Source organism: Denticeps clupeoides, chromosome 20 (assembly GCF_900700375.1).
Source record: "Denticeps clupeoides chromosome 20, fDenClu1.1, whole genome shotgun sequence".
NCBI classification, from domain to species: domain Eukaryota; kingdom Metazoa; phylum Chordata; class Actinopteri; order Clupeiformes; family Denticipitidae; genus Denticeps; species Denticeps clupeoides.
Window position 1 is genome coordinate 8,319,017 of NC_041726.1, and position 20,169 is coordinate 8,339,185.

At 44.6% G+C, this 20,169-nt stretch overlaps 2 protein-coding genes across 8 annotated transcripts in view; one reads left to right on the forward strand and one right to left on the reverse strand.

The window, feature by feature from the left end:
* The first annotated feature begins 2,169 nt into the window (after positions 1-2,169).
* klhl38a (kelch-like family member 38a) lies at positions 2,170-6,860 on the forward strand. The gene is made up of 4 exons (XM_028964157.1): positions 2,170-2,440; positions 3,119-4,475; positions 4,595-4,700; positions 5,399-6,860. Exons 2-4 carry the CDS (start codon positions 3,120-3,122, stop codon positions 5,686-5,688), a joined length of 1,752 nt encoding a protein of 583 aa, XP_028819990.1. The 5' UTR covers positions 2,170-2,440; position 3,119; the 3' UTR covers positions 5,689-6,860.
* A 1,356-nt stretch (positions 6,861-8,216) lies between these two features.
* Positions 8,217-20,169, reverse strand: part of spire1a (spire-type actin nucleation factor 1a) — a 29,704-nt gene continuing 17,751 nt past the window's right edge. The window contains exons 5-20 of one of the 7 annotated variants that reach the window (XM_028964493.1): positions 18,862-18,936; positions 18,601-18,765; positions 16,963-17,049; positions 16,704-16,833; positions 15,825-15,866; positions 14,124-14,171; positions 13,107-13,270; positions 12,919-13,009; positions 12,692-12,834; positions 12,194-12,214; positions 11,962-11,988; positions 10,610-10,747; positions 10,182-10,252; positions 10,042-10,069; positions 9,799-9,944; positions 8,217-9,704 (exon numbers count right to left, since the gene is read on the reverse strand). In XM_028964493.1, coding sequence (XP_028820326.1) covers positions 9,449-9,704; positions 9,799-9,944; positions 10,042-10,069; positions 10,182-10,252; positions 10,610-10,747; positions 11,962-11,988; positions 12,194-12,214; positions 12,692-12,834; positions 12,919-13,009; positions 13,107-13,270; positions 14,124-14,171; positions 15,825-15,866; positions 16,704-16,833; positions 16,963-17,049; positions 18,601-18,765; positions 18,862-18,936 — 1,632 coding nt within the window. In that variant the 3' untranslated portion in view covers positions 8,217-9,448. The remainder of the gene's footprint in view (positions 9,705-9,798; positions 9,945-10,041; positions 10,070-10,181; positions 10,253-10,609; positions 10,748-11,961; positions 11,989-12,193; positions 12,215-12,691; positions 12,835-12,918; positions 13,010-13,106; positions 13,271-14,123; positions 14,172-15,824; positions 15,867-16,703; positions 16,834-16,962; positions 17,050-18,600; positions 18,766-18,861; positions 18,937-20,169) is intronic. The other 6 variants (XM_028964495.1, XM_028964496.1, XM_028964494.1 and 3 more) reach the window with 6 other exon arrangements.

Here is a 20,169-nt window from a genome sequence, read left to right on the forward strand (position 1 = left end):
ACCATTTACCAACCAGACAGGAAGTCGTATCGGTATTTTTTCCAGGAAATTTTTTTATTAACCCCTCTGGTCTTGCGTGGGTTAAAACATTTGTGCTAATTTTTGCACCGAACCACGAGCAACTGCAATGCTTCGAATGTTGGGAAGCCATGGCGGTCGGTGGAGATAACCCCTTATGATGACATATTCCAGATCTGAACAGTGATGCAAAATGGCCAAAGCACACTTTACAGGGAGTGTAGAATTATTAGGCAAGTTGTATTTTTGAGGAATAATTTTATTATTGAACAACAACCATGTTCTCAATGAACCCAAAAAACTCATTAATGTCAAAGCTGAATGTTTTTGGAAGTAGTTTTTAGTTTGTTTTTATTTTTAGCTATTTTAGGGGGATATCTGTGTGTGCAGGTGACTATTACTGTGCATAATTATTAGGCAACTTAACAAAAAACAAATATATACCCATTTCAATTATTTATTTTTACCAGTGAAACCAATATAACATCTTCACATTCACAAATATACATTTCTGACATTCAAAAACAAAACAAAATCAAATCAGCAACTAATATAGCCACCTTTCTTTGCAAGGACACTCAAAAGCCTGCCATCCATGGATTCTGTCAGTGTTTTGATCTGTTCACCATTAACATTGTGTGCAGCAGCAACCACAGCCTCCCAGACACTGTTCAGAGAGGTGTACTGTTTTCCCTCCTTGTAAATCTCACATTTGATGATGGACCACAGGTTCTCAATGGGGTTCAGATCAGGTGAACAAGGAGGCCATGTCATTAGTTTTTCTTCTTTTATACCCTTTCTTGCCAGCCACGCTGTGGAGTACTTGGACGCGTGTGATGGAGCATTGTCCTGCATGAAAATCATGTTTTTCTTGAAGGATGCAGACTTCTTCCTGTACCACTGCTTGAAGAAGGTGTCTTCCAGAAACTGGCAGTAGGACTGGGAGTTGAGCTTGACTCCATCCTCAACCCGAAAAGGCCCCACAAGCTCATCTTTGATGATACCAGCCCAAACCAGTACTCCACCTCCACCTTGCTGGCGTCTGAGTCGGACTGGAGCTCTCTGCCCTTTACCAATCCAGCCACGGCCCATCCATCTGGCCCATCAAGACTCACTCTCATTTCATCAGTCCATAAAACCTTAGTAAAATCAGTCTTGAGATATTTCTTGGCCCAGTCTTGACATTTCAGCTTGTGTGTCTTGTTCAGTGGTGGTCGTCTTTCAGCCTTTCTTACCTTGGCCATGTCTCTGAGTATTGCACACCTTGTGCTTTTGGGCACTCCAGTGATGTTGCAGCTCTGAAATATGGCCAAACTGGTGGCAAGTGGCATCTTGGCAGCTGCACGCTTGACTTTTCTCAGTTCATGGGCAGTTATTTTGCGCCTTGGTTTTTCCACATGCTTCTTGCGACCCTGTTGACTATTTTGAATGAAACGCTTGATTGTTTGATGATCACGCTTCAGAAGCTTTGCAATTTTAAGAGTGCTGCATCCCTCTGCAAGATATCTCACTATTTTTGACTTTTCTGAGCCTGTCAAGTCCTTCTTTTGACCCATTGTGCCAAAGGAAAGGAAGTTGCCTAATAACTTTGCACACCTGATGTCATTAGACCACACCCCTTCTCATGACAGAGATGCACATCACCTAATATGCTTAATTGGTAGTAGGCTTTCAAGCCTGTACAGCTTGGAGTAAGACAACATACATGAAGAGGATGATGTGGACAAAATACTCATTTGCCTAATAATTCTGCACTCCCTGTACACCTATCGCCATTTCTAGCCAATGCAGGGCAGGACAGGCTAGAGGACTTATTAATGTCATTAATAATATCAAAAAGTGAAATTTTCATAATAGGGGACCTTTAAGATTGATTTGGTAGTACCCCTTCACAGGAGACTTGGTGATGCAAGCTGCATGTCACAGCGCTGAAACACAGAGCCACACGCGTCACCAAAGGTCCCTGACATTCTCCCCACCTGAGGCGAAACGAGGCATCTAGACCCCAGCTGTCCGTCTAGCTCTGCCCACCCATCACCACGGCACTATATTTACCATCTTCCTGAGCAACAGATGATTGCCAGGGGGAGGGGACGTTACCCGACTGCCACCCCTGCCCCTGGCCCAGTAAACACACATGGAGCACGATGACCAGTCAACCGGTGTGGGAACAAACAAGGGGAGGGTCACATGAGAGCACAGGCACCGCCACCGCCAACTATTCTTAGGGGGGCTGGAATGTACACAGCGGCCGCATGGCAAGATTGTAGCCCCCCAACTTTCTCCACACGCACGTCCAGCAGCCATTAACGACATTGCTGGACGGTGAGCGAGAGAGACAGCGGGGAGAGGAAATGTCGGGACAGTTTCTCAGATGAATCGGCCTGGTTTTTCTTAACATTTGAAGGTCAGAAAGAGAGAGGTAAGGGATCGCGTCATGTTTGTGAGAAAATGTCTGTAATAACTAGGTGAATGCACAGACTTTGACAGTCATCACACCAATAATTTTACTATTATTAAGCAAGGCACTGGTGTGGACTTGCTTTTTAAAATACATATTATTTTAAAACATCAGACTTCAATAGCAGACTTTTGATTTCAGGCCATTGTAAATGCTTTAAACACTGCTTATGGTTTGTACAAATCAAAGCATTTTTTTTGAGCTGGGATTTGATGAGCAGTTTTGTTTTTAATAAGATGGGGAATCGTCGGCTCAGTAATTGAGGTTATTAATAAACAATAATGATATATCGTCCAGGGTGGTCTCTCAATAAAAATCGGTAGCTGTCTCTGGGGTGATTAGACGACTTAGTGTCGATAATAGCCTCGTGAAATGCCCTCATCTAAACTATGGGGTCCGTTCAAGGGCAAAGCCACTGTGGGGGGAGAAACAGCTGGGATGTGACATAACTGCTTTGATAAAGTTAGCTTTGATGGGGGGAAGTGTGGCCAAGCGCTAAAAGTACACATTAAGGTGATTTATGGGAGCCTATCGAAGGCGGCGTGTCACTGGTCATCACATCAAGGCCAATCTCTGATGGCCACAGAGATGTTCATGGAATACAATGCAAATGCATTTATTTGCCCCCCCCCCCCCCAGAATGGCCAGTTCTTCGGTAGAGACCTTCCCTTTCAAGGACCAGGAGCTCCCGGCACACCTGCTGTGCCAACTTAACTGCCTGAGACAGGAGCGGATCTTCACCGATGTGCTCCTCTGCACAGAGGACCAGGAGATCCCCTGCCACAGGAATGTCCTGGTGTCCAGCAGCCCCTACTTCCGGGCCATGTTCTGCAGCAACTTCCGCGAGAGCAACCAGGCCCGAGTAGACCTGAAGGGGATCACGACGGAGGTCCTGAGCAGCATCGTGGACTACGTCTACACCGGCATCGTCACAATCACCATGGAGCTGGTGCTGCCGCTGATGCAGGCGGCGTCCATGTTGCAATATGGCCGCCTGTTTGAGGCCTGCTCGGCCTTCCTGCAGGAGCAACTAAACCCGGACAACTGTCTGAGCATGATTCGGCTCTCCGAGATCCTGCACTGCGAGAGCTTGCGCGACAAAGCCAAGGAGATGGCGGTGCGCAGCTTCTCCGACGTGGCCGCCTCCGAGGACTTCTGCGAGCTCTCCCTGCCGGAGCTCATGTGCTACCTGGAGGACGACCGGCTGTGCGCTGAGGAGGAGCAGGTGTTTGAGACACTGCTAGCATGGATCCACCATGACCCGTTTTCCCGCCGCGGAGCCATTCACGACCTCTTCAAGAAGGTTCGCCTGCGCTACATCCACCCGACGTACCTCTTCCAGTTCATCGCTAATGACCCTCTGGTCCAGTCGTCCACGCTCTGCACTGAGATCATTGAGTCGGTGCGGCGGCTCATGTTCTCGGTCAGTGCCAAGTGCACGGGCGACCTGAAGCCACTGTGGACAACGCCACGGCGCTACACCTGCCGCGAGACGCTCGTGGTGGTCGGTGGACGGAAGAACAACGAGCAGACGTCCCGCGAGGCGCTGCTTTACGACGAGCGCACCCAGCGCTGGCAGTGGCTCGCCAAGCTCCCGCTACGCCTCTACAAGGCCGCGTACGTCTGCATCCACAGTATCCTCTACGTGGTGGGCGGCCTTAGCCTCAGCATGATTTCTGGCGAGAGTGTGGTTAGCGCCACTGTCTACACCCTGTCCTTGAAGACCAACCAGTGGCGCACGGCCGAACCCATGCTGGAGCCTCGCTACGCCCACCAGAGCGTGTCCTACCTGCACTTCATCTTCGCTCTGGGAGGCATCGGGGCTAACAAGCAGATCTCGAACACGATGGAGCGCTACAACAGCATGTTTAACCAATGGGAGGCCATGTCCCCCATGCCCACGGCAGTCCTGCATCCGGCAGTGGCGGCTAACGACCAGCGGATCTATGTGTTCGGAGGGGAGGATGCCATGCAGAATCCTGTAAGATTAGTACAGGTAACGTATGCTTCCTGAATCTTGAACATTTGTACGTCCAGTCAGCCTGCATAGGCGGCGTTTTCGAGCAAGCGTTGGGCTTGGACACGTTTGATGCGTTGTGTGCCGAATTTTCAAAGGTCTATCACATCTCCCGGAATCTCTGGTCAAGGCTGGAGACCAGGACGGTGAAGAATGTCTGTGCTCCCGCTGCTGTAATAGAGGACAAGATCTACATCGTTGGAGGTGAGGTCTGTTTTTGTCATGCCTTGTTTATCTGGGGAAAACATAAACCAGATAACCAGTTTAAGTAGGTTTAGCTGGCTGACCAGCTAGTCTGGTCGTTTACAGCAGGGTGGCCGCCAGGCACACATGAGGAAGCAATTTTTACATATTTTGTACAACTGCCATGGAAACACTTTTTCATATTTAAAGGTCACATGACTTGACCTGAGGGGAAATAGCTGTGTTTCAGAGATATTCTAAAAAGATCACTTTAGCTTTCTTGCAGCGGGCAATATTTTGTATTTATTAATTTATTTAAAAGTGAAGTGATTGTCACATGTGCACACAGTGCACACAGTGAAATTTGTCTTCTGCATTTAACCCCTCACCCTGAGTGAGCAGTGGGCAGCCATGACAGGCGCCCAGGGAGCAGTGTGTGGGGACGGTGCTTTGCTCAGTGGCACCTCAGTGGCATCTTGGCAGATCGGGATTCAAACCGACAACTGAATACGGGTTCGCTTCCTTAACTGCTAGGCCACCACCTGCCCCTATGTGTGTCTTTAGAAGAAGTGAAGTCCAGTTTACATGGATTTTGTCATGTTTTCGCCCTAGTGACTTACAAAGCTGACCAACAGTATAAGTTGTGGTTTTGCACAGTTTAGCTGGATTATGTGTTGGGATATACATGTCTACAAGTAAACCAGTGTGTTTTGTTAAAGGTTACACGCGGCGAGTAATAGCCTACGACACCAGGGCCAACAAGTTTGTGAAGTGCGAGAACATGAAGGAAAGAAGGATGCACCACTCCGCCACCGTCATCAACAACAAGCTCTACGTGACTGGCGGGCGCTTCCTCAACAACCACGACGGCATCGAGGACTCCGACTGCTTCGAATGCTACGACCCCAAGGCCGACGTCTGGACCTCTAGAGGCACGCTGCCGTACAAGTTGTTCGACCACGGTTCCCTGGCACTAATCTGCGTCTCCAACCGGCCAAATCCACCATGAACTGACAGAGCGCGGCTACTCCCTGGGTCCAGAAAATAAAGAAGAAGGGGTCACCGATGGGGCCGGCAAACCATCTAAAGCGCCTTAACTACAGGCGTGAGCGAATGTCCCTCATGTTTAAGGCTCCAGGGAACTCCACTGTAGCTTGCTAGCATCTGCTGCCACCTAAATCAAAGGAACTTTTTGGATGATGCGCATAGGTGTCGGACTGCATGGCCCCCAAACAGCTGCATGGCTGGGGGGGGTACACGTGGTCCACATCCAAATCTGTCTTCGGTGCCTCGTAACCTTTTGGAGGAGCTGCCCTGCTTGTGCCTTTGGTCACCTCTGACATTGTTTCTGACATTTAGCGTGCGGGAGCGTTTCAAGAGCGTTTTCAATGCTCGCAGACAAGACGCCCTCAGCCATCAAAAGCAGGGGGGGGGCGGAGAAAATGTGGGTCCGCAGTCCTCGCAGCATATTCTTGCCAATCGCACACGACAAGATTGGCCCCGGCTGTACCGCTCCGTTGGACTCTTGGGAATGACAAGTGGCATCGTATCGCTGCAGCGGAACAATGCGAAGGGCCCTCAGATGAGACTCCTCAGGCGTCTCTGTTGATTTGTCCAGTCATTTCCGCAAGTGGGGCTCTTTGCGAACAGATCGTTATTACAGGTCTGATGGGAACCGTGGCGGTGAAAGATACATCACGCGCCTCACAAATGGCCCTTTCTGTGCCACGAAGGCGATTCTAACTGAGATGGGAAGAAGTTGGAATTGTCAAATGGCGACAGCACTCTCGTCGGCACGAACGGGAACCATATGTAGTTTGGAAATGGATTGCAGTCACCCCCCTGTTCTATGCTACAGCATTCTCAGCCTGTAGCCTAGATAGTCCTTGACAACTGTAGCCAAGGGAACCACGAGTCATGTGACCAGGCAGGCTTGCTTTTTTGCGCACATCCAACACACATCAGCTGCTGAACTGGCTGCACCAACATCTTATCTAATGAACTTTATGAATAATATATGTTCTGGTGTTCTGTGCTTTTTTTTTATAATATTTGATTTGAATGTTATGTTATATAAATAAATGCGATAATGATGTTTACTTAAAAACACATTAGTTGCAGCATAACAAATTGTTATTGCCATGAATGTGTCTGTAAAATAGAATTCAAAAAGATATTTTATTCCTGTCATGGGTCTGATTTGTGTTCACTTGCCCTCAGAAAGGTGCAGAGGTGCCTGTATGTCAGAACTTAAGAACTTAATTTCGGATATATACATATACAGTAGCATGGGATCTAATGCAGAGTTGTAAATACAGTATATCCTAGTGATATTTCATACATTTCAGAAGTTGTGAATCCTTTTTTGAGGTAATATATTCATAATCGGATACACTGGATTTCTAGATTTTGTGAGCTATCTCTATAACCAAAAATATTCACTTTATGTGTAAGAAATATATAAAATATATACACAGTACATATATCATATATGTTATGCATATAGACACACATATAATACATACAAGAAGTTTCATACATATATATATATATATATATATATATATATATCACTATCAATATGAACTTTTTTTATTACAATGCTGTCCTATATGATAAACATGAGTATCTTTTTTTTTTCGACAGAGGTGTGTGGTCATCAGCAGTGGAGTATAGCCAGAGTTTCCAACCCTTCCCCCAACACTTTCATACATACACACACACACACACACACACACACACACACACACACTCATTATATCCCCCAGCAGACAGCAGAGACCACCCTCCTGTTATAATCCCCATGCATTCACACTCCAGCCAGGCCCTGTTGGTGCTTGAACAAAGCCAGGCTCCTGTAATAACTTTCCGCATTCTGGCCGGTAAAGATGAAGGGATTATATATGGACAGCCATGCCTTCAAAACATGGATTTATGCACCGGCGGGTGGTGAACTGTATGCAAGAAAATCAATTAATTTTGCTTCCCCTTTTCACCACACGATCCTAATTTAATACACACATCTGCGTAAATTGATTATGCTTGGTTTTAACCGTGTGTTCAGCACAGCAACACTGTTATTACTGAAGTTATCTTAATGCTTTTAAGCATAATAATTGCCCATGACTGACAAATGCACTTGTGTCCTGTGTAAAAGCAGGCGGAGTTCACGGATGAGCTAATTATCCGTTGATTGAATTTTTTTTCTTTATGATTGGTTGAGATTAAGCAGATGGCACAGGTCGGGTCAATCTGCGCAAAAGAGGAGACACAATTAAGGTGGTAAACACAGGTAGAGCCGCTTGGAAAGATCGATTACGCCATCTGCAGGACAGACGTTGAACAACGATCAGAATTTTACCTTCCTGCAGAACAAAAACATGAAACATGGAATTCCGCTGATGCAGCCTTCTTTAAAATGCTAATATAAACCAACATTGCACTACAGCACTTATTTTCCAAGGGTTTACCTGGCTTGGAATTTCAGACTGACGATATCTTAAATGCAGGCAATAAATTAAAACTCAAAATTCAAAATGTAACACTACTTTTTATTTGACATTTGTTCATTTTTTAAAAAAAAGCCACATTTTAACATGCACATCATTGTTCTCTTTAATCTCAAGTCAAACTGTTTTGGGCAGTGTACATTCTCGGTAGGCTTCTTGACAAAGTATATATATATATAAAAAAAAACAAAAAAACACATAATTAAAAAATGCAGATGATGTGCTCTTACAACATGGACATTTTAAAAATCTGCTCTGGGGAGAAATGGAGGATTCTGGGATTCCTCCCATGGCACTGTTTGTCTGACCTGCAAATCTAAAATTAAAACGATGAGTTTGTATTTGGGGGGAAAAAAAAAAAATACAAAAATGACTATACAAAATGAAATATATTACTTAATTATATTTTAATAACAATAGAAGAGTAACTTAAATCAGTGTTTGAGGAGATCTGAGATGGTTTGGATATACAGCATGTACAAGTTGTTTTAAAAATGTTTAAGTCCGTGAGCCTGAGGCTAGAAGTGAAACAAGAAAAATTCTGATCTATTTACATACCAGGCCCAAAAATATATATATATATACCATGTGAAGACCATTTGGCACCAGTAACAAAAGTGCGCCATCAACAAAGTGAGCATATTTTTTTTTTGTCTGAAATTTTGAGCTGCGATCTCTATAAACACATATTTACACACCATTCATAAATTTAATATCTGCCAATTGTTTTCGAATTGCTTAGTACAGCCAGTTAAAAATTAAGGGAACCGACAAAACAGGAGTAATCATTTGGTCAAAAGCAATACGTTTGCGACCCAAATGGGTCCCATTAGAGTAGAGATGTTCATTCTCAGGCCTAATGCATGACAGTCCAGCTGCATCTGACTCCACCCACCACTGATAAAGTTTTATTCAGTTGCAGGCCAAGCACGCTTTCTGCAGAGGGCGCTACCGGTCTTTACGTATGTTTTATTTATTTATTTTTTTACAGGTTTAGGTCAAACCAAAGTTTCCTGAGACAAAGGGGACGACAGGGGATCATGCTTTACAAAATACCGGAAATACCGTCTGGTCACCCCTGGCACTTTTTTGTTTTTCTTTAAAAGGAGGGAGGGAGGGAGGGGTACTGAGAAGACCAGTGGTCACATTCCGGCACATTCCACAGTCTCTCTGTTTCACGAAGCGCTACCCATGGGTAAAAGCAAATGTAGACCAATGGAATCAGCACTCGAGGTGATATGCGAGAGGGCGGAGCCTTCCCTAAACCTCCTTGATTGTCCTCTCGGAGGGCCGGTAGTCGGCCCCCTTGGGCGAGGACATGTAGAAGGATTGGGTCTTGCGCTGCAGCCGGGCTCGCTTGGTGGCCAGCGACAGGCTGCGCTTGCTGGAGGAGATGATGTCGTTGATGAACTTCTTGCAGTCCACACACACTTCCATGGTGCTCCAGTCCTCAGTCAGCTCCTTGGGCAGCTCCATTTCATCTTTTGAGGAGGAGCGTTCGCTGCTTTTGCTGAACCTGGAACAGGTCAAGTGTGGAAGCAGATTATCTAAAATGTTTAAAAAAAAAAAAAAAAAAAAGATCTGATCAAAATAAGGAAAGTGTTTGGTACCTCCGGTGAAAACTATGGCGATGGTGGCCATGGGTGGATGAGGGCTTCGCTGGTGGCGCTGGAGCTGCACCCCCCTCCTTGGACAAAGTGTTTGAGCCCAAAGAGTAAATAGGCAGGGTGGCATAGGGCTTTGATGGAAGCCTCATCTGTCAAAATGTGGGAGAAGAAGGAAGGGGTTAAAAAAAAAAAAAGTGACAATCAGAATTAGCACTCGGAGTCACGAGAGTTGCAAACGCAGCGTACCTTCTTGCAACACTGGGAACACACGGGCCTGCAGGGTGGGGCGAGAACAAGAACAATGCATTAGGCGCTTAGTCATGACTTCACTTAGCAGTTATCTGCTTCTGCTCACCCTGATGACCAGAACGAAGGCGCCAACTCACCTTTTACAGAACTGACAGGTGTACGACCAGGTGAAGAGGGAGAACTTCTTCGTCCGACAGGAAAAGCAGAGCTGAAAGCCCAAAAAAAGCGGCCAAACGGCCACTAAGCATTAACAATTAATGATGTAAACCCAAACACACTGCCATAGACGCAACCTGTTGCGGTATACACACATCTAGGTGGTAAATGGTCATTTACATTTTGCATATCAGCATTAGAATAAATGAAACAAGCATAAAAAATGGCATTTTTAAAATAAAAATTCTGCGAGCCTTGACTACATTAAGTAAAATAAGGTATATACAGGTATATGTTTATAGCAATGTAGATATTTGAGAAATTCTATTAAAATTTTTATTTGTGTATTAAAGTAAGTGAAGTCTAAAATATAAATGTCACTGGTAGAATGTTTGGCTTTGCCACTAACTTTGCCTTTCTTCAGAGCATTGTAGACGTCTTTGTATTGCTGGAACTTCTCCAGTTCGGCCTTGACCAGCACCTGGCGAATGTGCATCACCTCCTCCACGGTCAGAGCCAGGCACTCCACAGGGTAGCAGAACTCCTCCTACGGCACACACACACACACACAACCTTAACCCTACTACACGGCTTCTCAACTTCAGGGCCATTTAGCCCGGAATGATACTGCACCAGAGGCCGTTGCCATGGCAGCCGCAAGCGAGGCCACTCCACAGCGAGGCCACTCCCAGAACGTGATCTGGCCACCATGCACCGCCACACCGAAACCATCGAGGCACGGAGAGCACTGGACATGCCACGACATGAGTGAATGTCAGATGGACGTGCGGCGGTGGCAGAAACGCTCCTCCACCATGTGAGTGTTGAGCTGCGACTTTCCACACCAACCAACCAAACAAACCATGACGCGGAGGCTGACCGACTTCGGTTTTGCAAGCTGTGAAACATTAAACATGAGCTTTATAAAGCCAATGGCAAACACGGCTATGGAACGTTCAGCATGTTTTGGTTGGTGTGGAAAGAACGTAATGTCAGTGTTGTAAAACTACGGAGGTAGCTCAAGAAACAGAATAATGAAAAAGTTACAGAGCAATAGTTTCAAGTAGCTAGTGTTGAGGGTTTTACATTTACATTTACAGCATTTATCGGACGCCCTTATCCAGAGCGACTTACAATCAGTAGTTACAGGGACAGTCCCCCCTGGAGCAATTTAGGGTTAAGTGTCTTGCTCAGGAACACAATGGTAGTAAGTGGGATTCGAACCCGGGTCTTCTGGTTCATAGGCGAGTGTGTTACCCACTAGGCTACTACCACCCACAAGTAGTTTTAGACTACTTTAGGCTACACAGTAACCACAAAATAAAAAAAAAAACAATGTTAAAAACATCCTTCATTTAAAACAAGGGGATGCTTAGATTTACAGGTACAGCATTTACCAGACACCCTTATCCAGGGTGCCTTACAATCAGTAGTTACAGCGACACTAATTGGGGTCTGAACCTGGAATTTGGTGGACGTCTGGTTCATGGGCGAGTGTTTTACACACACTAGGCTCCTACCACCATGTAGATGATGCATGACATGATCGCACGTTTTCTTATAACGAAATGAGAAACATACAGACACAGACGAATGCATGAATACCATCCAGTCACATAATGGCCAAGGTGACATTAATACATGCCATACATGCAAACCCACTGGCCATTATGCTCGCTGGCCCCCAGTGTTAGCAGGTGAGTGAGGAGCGCATCATTCCGACCACGACCCCGCCGGTGAGTGGACTAGTACAGAACGTACCGTACGGGCAGCGCCAGGTCCCGCCGCCTGATCACGGGAGGGAATTGACATCAGTGAGTTTCAGGCTTTTCATTTCATAAAAACACCAACAGCCGCGCTGCACTCTTGGATTTTAAACCATAAATGGTTAATAATCATCTAATGACAATGTGGCCCGAAAAAATAGTTTTTTCGTTTAACAAAAAATTAACCAAAGGAGTTGCTCAATAAATCACGAAGTAGAGCAGTTTACCTCAGAGCTCCCCGACGTCATCTGCAGCACAGTGCAGGGAAAATTATTGTTTTAATTGATGGAATCCCATGTGCTTAACATTCTAACAAAATCACATCAACCACAATGTAATCGATTTAAAGACCACACATTTCGCAAATAATTAATCATGATTAATCGTAATTAATTCTTGAAAATAAAGCTTGCTGTAATATTTAAGACTATAAGCGAGACAAGCGCGGGAAAGAGGCTCAGGCCATTCATGCGAGCGCCGCCGAACTGAACTGTGGGCCCGCCACTTTCCCACTAGTGGTCTGGGCGTCACAAATTTGGCTCAATTGGTTCTGCCAGCACACAGCCAGGCCGCGAGTATTCCACACTCAGAATCAGGTGAACTCTTGAAGAACACACGGTCGTTTTTGTTGCATTTCAGAGCTAAACACCGGATTATATTATATAAGCGTGATGGCGTATGGCCCGGATTATGCTGCAGGTCCCGGCTCTATGGGAGGAACGTACCAGGGACTTGGAACTCTGTCGGGATGGGGGGTGGAAAGGACGGACGTCGGTCGGGGCTTCCTTCTCGATGGAGTGCCTCCTCTGGGGGAACTGTCGCTTGTCAGGCTGAGGGGTGGAGGAGATGGGCAGAAACCTGGGCGGAGCTAAACGGGGTGACAGAGGTTAGATGAGAAATGTACATTTTTAAGATTATTTTTAATGATTACGTCGAGTCAGGGAACTCTTACTCTTCTGCCCCATGAAGGACTCCGGTGACGTGTCATCCACCATGGAGGTGGACATACTGGAAGAGCTGGGTGACCTGCGACTTAGCTCCTCCTGAAACACACAGGTGTACATAACAACTTGTTCATCTCCAGAATGTCCCCGACTGTTACTAAACTCAGTTTAACACTATGAAGAATGAAAGACTCACATCAGACTCCGAGCTGTCCAGTTCAGCCAGTGTGGGCGCCTTCAACAGCCTCTTCCTCTGAGACAGCGGCTGCCCATTGGCAGTCATCTGGGCAGGTGGCGCGCCATTGGACAGGGCCAGCGTGCTAATGGCCAGCTTCCTAGGAGCATCTGGCGTGGACATGTCTGTGAGGGCAGCCAGGAGCAAGAACATTGAACTTTCTTCATAAGTGACACGTGATGTGCACACTTTCTGCTAGTCCCAGATCAAATAAGAGAAAAAAAAAAAAAACCTTTGCTGCATTAAATTGAACAGAACCTGTAATTAAGGAAAAAGCTCAGAAACACCCACATCTGTTCAATCCAAGCTGACGCCAGGCTGGGCATTAAAAACCTCTGCACCAATGTTAGAACTCTGACGTCCATGACCGAACGGGTCGAGGCAGGACAAAAATAAACCAACTCATGAAATATTAATAACGGAGGTTACAGGAGACTTTCACAGCATTCAGGGCAACCCTCACACATTACACTCTGTCACTCCAAGATGTATGTCCACGTCTTACAAAGGTGTATTAGCCCCACTGTGGGATATAATAAAAGACAATAAACAGATAGATGAGGGGTTAAAATTCTGAGATAAAAAAAAATTTGAAATACAAGACAAAATCATATATTTACGTGACAACAAAAAAACTCTGACTTTATAAAGTCTTGTCATGAGTTGTAAAGTCACAGCAGGTGGCTTGCAGTTGAGTCAAAAAAGGTTCAAATGTAAATCATGAAGTTCGGGGGGTTCAGGGGTTAAATGTGTGGAATTTCACTATTGATAATTTTTAAAAACTTGTATGACTCCCATGTACCATCCAGGCACAAAGCCATAAAAATAAATCTGTCATGGAACACCAACGGATGCAAATATCTAGATATAGATATATTTCAAGATTTTGTTTCTGTACACAAACACACACAAAAATTTGGTGTTGTGCTCGGAGCGGAGCAGGGATGCATGAGTGTGTGTTCATTCGTTCCACTTTACCTGAAGTTCGGAACAAGTCCTGAGGTGTGCTGATGCTTTTGCCTGCTCCTAAAAAGGAACACATCCTTCAATACCAAACACACAGTGTTTGAGCTACAGCGATCAGCAGCGTTGCCACGGTGACGCGGACCAGATCGGTCACGCTCACAGGGAGAACAGCTGATCGGCGGCTGATACGAGGTGCCGGAGCAGGAGAATGTGAGTGTGTGAGTCGGGTCAGCGTGATTTCAGCACAAAACAGACAACACACACACTTCAATTACATAAAAAAAAAAAAAAAAAAAAAAAAAAAAAAAAAAAACACACACACACAAAGAAAAGCCACTGCTGTGCACCATGTGAGAAGTGGGAGGGGCTACAAAGATCACCAAGTGAAGGAAGGAAAGAGAGGAGAGAAGCCCTCCATCCACAGGTCAATCAGAAGATACAAGACCTTTATCTTGATTTACACCAGAGCTGCGATTCATTTTGAAACGTTTTACGTGTTCAAATAAACAAACGGCGCTGCGTTTTGTTCACCGAACGCTCACTCGTACACATCGAGTCAGCGGTTTATGGGCGTGTCCGCAGTGCAGGGAGTGCAGGAGCGGCAACCAGTTGATGTTTCTCGCTGGCGTCAACACAGCCTCTTAATCTACAGTGACTGGAGAAAATTGCATATATGGACTTATTTGGCTGGCGTTGTTCTGCACTTGAAAAGTTAATTAATTAGAATAAAACTTTCTAATGCAAAAATGTAAGAATATTTAAGAATGAATCGTAATGAATTCTTCGCAAAATGCATGTTGACTTCCTTAACACATTTTTTTTTTTGTTCATATTAGTCCAGAACAGATAAAGACAGACTACTTTTAGCAAATGTCATCTTAATTGCCAATAGTCTGATTCGAGAAATATGGGGACGATTTACTGTTGCATTACAATGTAAAAAGAAGTTACACTTTGTTTTTTGCAGGTTATAAAATATCTACACATTTTAAGAATATGAAGTGTGTTCAGATAATCATTTTATCGGCAAGGATCTCGCGATATGACATATATCACAGTACACAGGTCACAATATACTGTGATACTGTACATATTGCGATATTCTACAGCCTGAACTGCAAAGAAGCAATGCAAAGTACCCAGCTGTACAGCGCCATCCACAGGAGTGGAGGTTGTACTTGCACGCTGATCTCACTAAAGAAAACGCTTCACAGCACATATTTGATCTCCCTGTATAGATACAATATCACCTAAAATTTGGCAATATATTGCTGTATCGATATTATCCAACAGCCCTACCAAACATCATAACTTCTTTTTTTTTTTTGCAGCGTTTGACCATTCTGAGCATTTTTTTTTTTTTTTTTTCCCCAAATCGATTTTCTGCCCAGCTCTGCTAACCATGTTGTGTTTAGTCTGGCAAAGCCTTTCACCAGTGAAAGATGAGCGCAGAACCTCTCCTCTCTCCTCTCCCGTGGGACGGTGTCTGTTTTCATGTCACAGCTGGTGATGGAACCTGAGGGCGCAAGTCGCCCCTTCAAAAGGTTAACTAAGGCCACCCCCCTTCCAATTCCTAATATAAAAACATTATTTACACCTCTGTGACAAAGCCATTCTTGCCCAGTCCCCACAAAAACAGCAACTGATGATTGGATCGGGAAGAAGCAAAAATAATTTAATAAGAAAAATAACCAGTATCGCTGGCAAGTTTACCTGCAGAATCAAAACTGTATGACATGCTAAGCGGCCGTATTACTGTAAGAAAAACAGGGGTTGGGTGATACGGGAGCAGGGAGTTAGGAGTTGAAAAAGGAATTCCCTGCCTAAAGACATGTGGGCGTGTGATTCATGGAGTACCGAAGGCTTACAAGATCCCATGACATTTATCCGCAGTCTCACAAACGCGGTAAGAGACTGGTTACAAAATGTCAAAATAAATAAATAAACTGTTGTGCATCATGAAAGCTTGATCCTACATACCTACATGCTAAGGGTACATGATGTGCATTAATTTTTATAGTAAAACAAATAAATAAATACATTTGTAGTCACATTTTGGCAGTTTTTCCCCCGCCATACACTTGCGAATATTTGAATTGTGCCTATTTACGTTGAGCAAACCTTCAACTTCCACTGGACCAAATCCGTAACCATTTAAAATATGTCTTAAAAAAAAAGACATACTGATGTAGATGCAACCAGTAATTAAAAACACACATTTCTACACAATAATGACAGCAACGTACGACTGCACCCCGAGCCCATTCTGATTGGATTTTCACATGAACAATTTTTAAATAAATAAATGCTACAGAGTAAAATTAAATGTGGGGAAGAAAAACGTAAGCAGGATGAGAAGGAGAAATGAGCGTTATTATGTTAGAGCCTACCACACTGCAGCCAAAGCAGCCATGCACAAGAAAATGGCACTGCATCTGGGTGTGACTGTCCTATACGTGCACTGTCCTATATGTGCATTTTGATTAGACCTGTCGGTCTGCAATATTCCACATTATCTACAAATGTACATATATATGCATATATAATGTGTGTGTGCATTGCGGTGTCCGCATTCACCGCCCTGTCCCTCACCCAGCCGGCTCCTGCGTATCATGTCTGGAGAAACTGGGCGGAGCTTCCTTTCAGCCTTGATCTCTTCCAAGATGCGCTCGTGAAGGCTGGGAGGTCGCTGTGGGTGTGGCTTCAGCTTACGGGCAGAAACCTGACAAGACATGGTAGCAGCATTTAGACAGGATGGGTAATACCACATTAAAAAGTAGAAGAAAAACATAACAACAATCCACCTCCATCATTCAGTGCTACCATAATCTGATTAGATGAGTGCACTCACCGGGTTGAGTGGGGGCCTGGACCTAATGAACTCCAGGATGACCTCGTGAGCACTCTTCTTTAACCTGGGCGGAATATCCCCGTTCACCTAGAGCATCATGGGAAGAATGGCGAAATGGTCATTCATATTATATTACACTGCAAACTCTTGAGCGTTAACATAATAAAAATAATTTATATTATTATAGTGTTCCAGTCAACCAAGGAAGTATGATTAAATAGTTTATATTAGTTGCAAGAACTAGCAGGTAAGGAAATGGACCCATAATCAGAAGGTTCGCGGTTCAAATGAGAAAAGTAGAGTCCCCACACAATGCTCACCAAGGAGGATGATTAAATGCAGAGGACACATTTCGTTGTATCCCCGTGTGCTGTTCTTCACAATGACAATCACTTCACTTTCACGCACAAGCAAGAGTGTGTGTGTGTGTGTGTGTGTGTGTGTGCCTTCCCCTCTAGAAGAGGTCCCTCGGTTAATCTGGAGGAGGTAAAAGGTGAACCTGAACCCTTCCTGGCTTAGAAACAGGTGCACATGAGGCTTTTTCATGGTGCCAGATGACCCTGTAACTGGGATGGTAGTAGCCTAGTGGGTAACACACTTGCCTATGAACCAGAAGACTACAGAGTCACAGGTTCAAATCCCACTTACTACCATTGTGTCCCTGAGCAAGACACTTAACCCTAAGTTGCTCCAGGGGGACTGTCCCTGTAACTACTGATTGTAAGTCGCTCTGGATAAGGGCGTCTGATAAATGCCATAAATGTAAATGTAAACTGAGTGGCCATGTGTATCTCAATCAAAATCTTAACACCTGAACAAAGTTCAAGCAGTTACCGCATTTTACCACACATACATACACAAATACACACATTATCAGAGAGGGTATAGACTTCAAGGTTTACTTTGCTCTCCTCTGCAGTATTTTTAACCCGAGGGTTATGACAAGGCTATGCAGACCACGGCTTTTATCCAGAGTAGTCATTAGTTGTTAATTAAATACGTTACGGGTGAACAACAAGACAACATATGATAAATGCAAAAACGGTGGACATGCTGCAGATAAAGTTTGCATATTACATATGCAAGGGAACGGATCTGTGAACATCTGTAGACACACTCAGTGTGTGCACAGGAGAGAAATTAATTTATGCTTAAACTGCCCAAAGAAACAAACTCATTAATATATAGAACAAATGCCAGAGAAAGCACTGAAAGGAATCTAAATATGTTCATTCCAGTTATTTAATATGGGACTTTGTTTCATGTTCTCAATATTTAATAAGAGGCTAAATTTATTTTTCTTGGCTGTTTAAAATGACCCACAACTTGATGTAACTTTTCTTTTTCACTGTAACAGGAAGGTTAATGGAGACTGAAATCTGGCTACTGTTGGGCGGGTGGGGGCGGAACACTAGGAGTGGCGAAGTTTCACATTCGGTCTTCGTCACACACGGCTGACAGTAAGCACCTTGTAATGATGAGCAAGATTCCAGATGACGACACGAAAGACCACACCTCAAAATTCCAACAACAAGTGCAGACAAACTAGAGGAACCAGACGAAGCTCAGAGATCAGACCAAGATCTGTGGCACGCCCTGTGGTGAAAGGTCAGAGGTCATGTAGGCCGGCCCACTCACCATGACCTTGCGCAGTGTGTAGCGCTTGGAGCGAATGTCATCCATCAGCATCTCGTAGGGGGTCAGCTGGTACTCGATGGGCAGGAGGTTGTACTGCCGCTCCTGCACCTTCTTCAGCTTCACGCCGTTCCTCAGATCCCGCATCACCTGCACCCAGAACCGCGCCTAAAAAAAATAAAAAGACAACCAACAACGTTTGATATGAAGCAAACTTGGCCAAAATGTTCAGATGAAGACAATTGGTAAGGTACCCGTTCTCACCCAATCAGCATTCTGCAGCTCATTCAGGTCCCGGACTGGCTCTTCATGGGTGTCCCCATCCATCTTCCTTAGGTGCTAAATGTAAAAAAAAAAAAAGGGACAGTGGGTTTGTGATCTGGGTATTCAAAGGGAGGTCAGCTAGTCCGTAGATGCACCAGATTGTAACATCCAGCCAATCAATAAAATAAACGGAGAGGCTTTTAGTGCCAAGAGAGCTCCGATCGAACAGCGTCAGTTCCAGTTCGGCTTCCAGTGGGGACAAGGGGACCATCTAATCCAAGCATGGGAACGAGGTGTGACACTGGCCAGTGTCAATATGACCATAATCAAAAAAAAAAAAAAAAATTCCCCACAGGATATTTCAAGCATGATGTATGATGAACAGTAATGATTATGGAGGAAATTATATTTATGAGTCATGCACTGCCAAACTGCAAACAATATGATGCGATAGGCCCACAGTTCACTGCTTAAGGCAGAAAGCGGCGGAGTAACAAATCTACGAGGGCGGCAATCCACTGTGTGACTGATGTCATCAGTCCTCTGCCAATATTATTCCCATGTTCTGGCTTTGCCCTTCCTTACACCAGTACTGGACTGAGATATTTAACATGTCAGAATTTGTGGCCCATTGTTTGGGGTTTTCTCCTCACCTTCTTCGCTGTCTGGTCATCAAAGGGACGCGATTAATAACGACAAACTGGAAATCCTCTAAACCTCCCAGCCAAATTCACTGGATATGTGATAATCTTTATTTGGTTAAACCGGAAAGGATAAGACGTTCACTTAGGGGTTCCCTTAAGACAGACATTTACTCAATCTGGTTATGAGTAAGATTCCCTAATTCTCTCCTGTTCCTGGGTGGAACTCTGGAGGTGGGGGTTTCGGTTTTAATTAATTTATTGTTGTATAGGTTGGTTGTGGGGATGATTGTAGGCTGTTTTTTTTGTGTAGTATTTGTATGTATGTGTATATATAGAGTACAGGCCAAAAGTTTGGACACACCTTCTCATTCAATGTGTTTTCTTTATTTTCGTGACCATTTACGTTGGTAGATTCTCACTGAAGGCATCAAAACTATGAATGAACACATGTGGAGTTATGTACTTAACAAAAAAAGGTGAAATAACTGAAAACATGTTTTATATTCTAGTTTCTTTGCTCTGATTACTGCTTTGAACACTCTTGGCATTCTCTCGATGAGCTTCAAGAGGTCGTCACCTGAAATGGTTCTCCAACAGTCTTGAAGGAGTTCCCAGAGGTGTTTAGCACTTGTTGGCCCCTTTGCCTTCACTCTGCGGTCCAGCT

Excerpts from the sequence above, each read along its gene's own strand:
- klhl38a (XM_028964157.1), top strand. The coding sequence starts at position 3,120 with ATGGCCAGTTCTTCGGTAGAGACCTTCCCTTTCAAGGACCAGGAGCTC. Across the intron at positions 4,476-4,594 it reads ATCCTGTAAGATTAGTACAG|GTCTATCACATCTCCCGGAA; the intron begins GTAACGTATGCT and ends GAATTTTCAAAG. Across the intron at positions 4,701-5,398 it reads CAAGATCTACATCGTTGGAG|GTTACACGCGGCGAGTAATA; the intron begins GTGAGGTCTGTT and ends GTTTTGTTAAAG.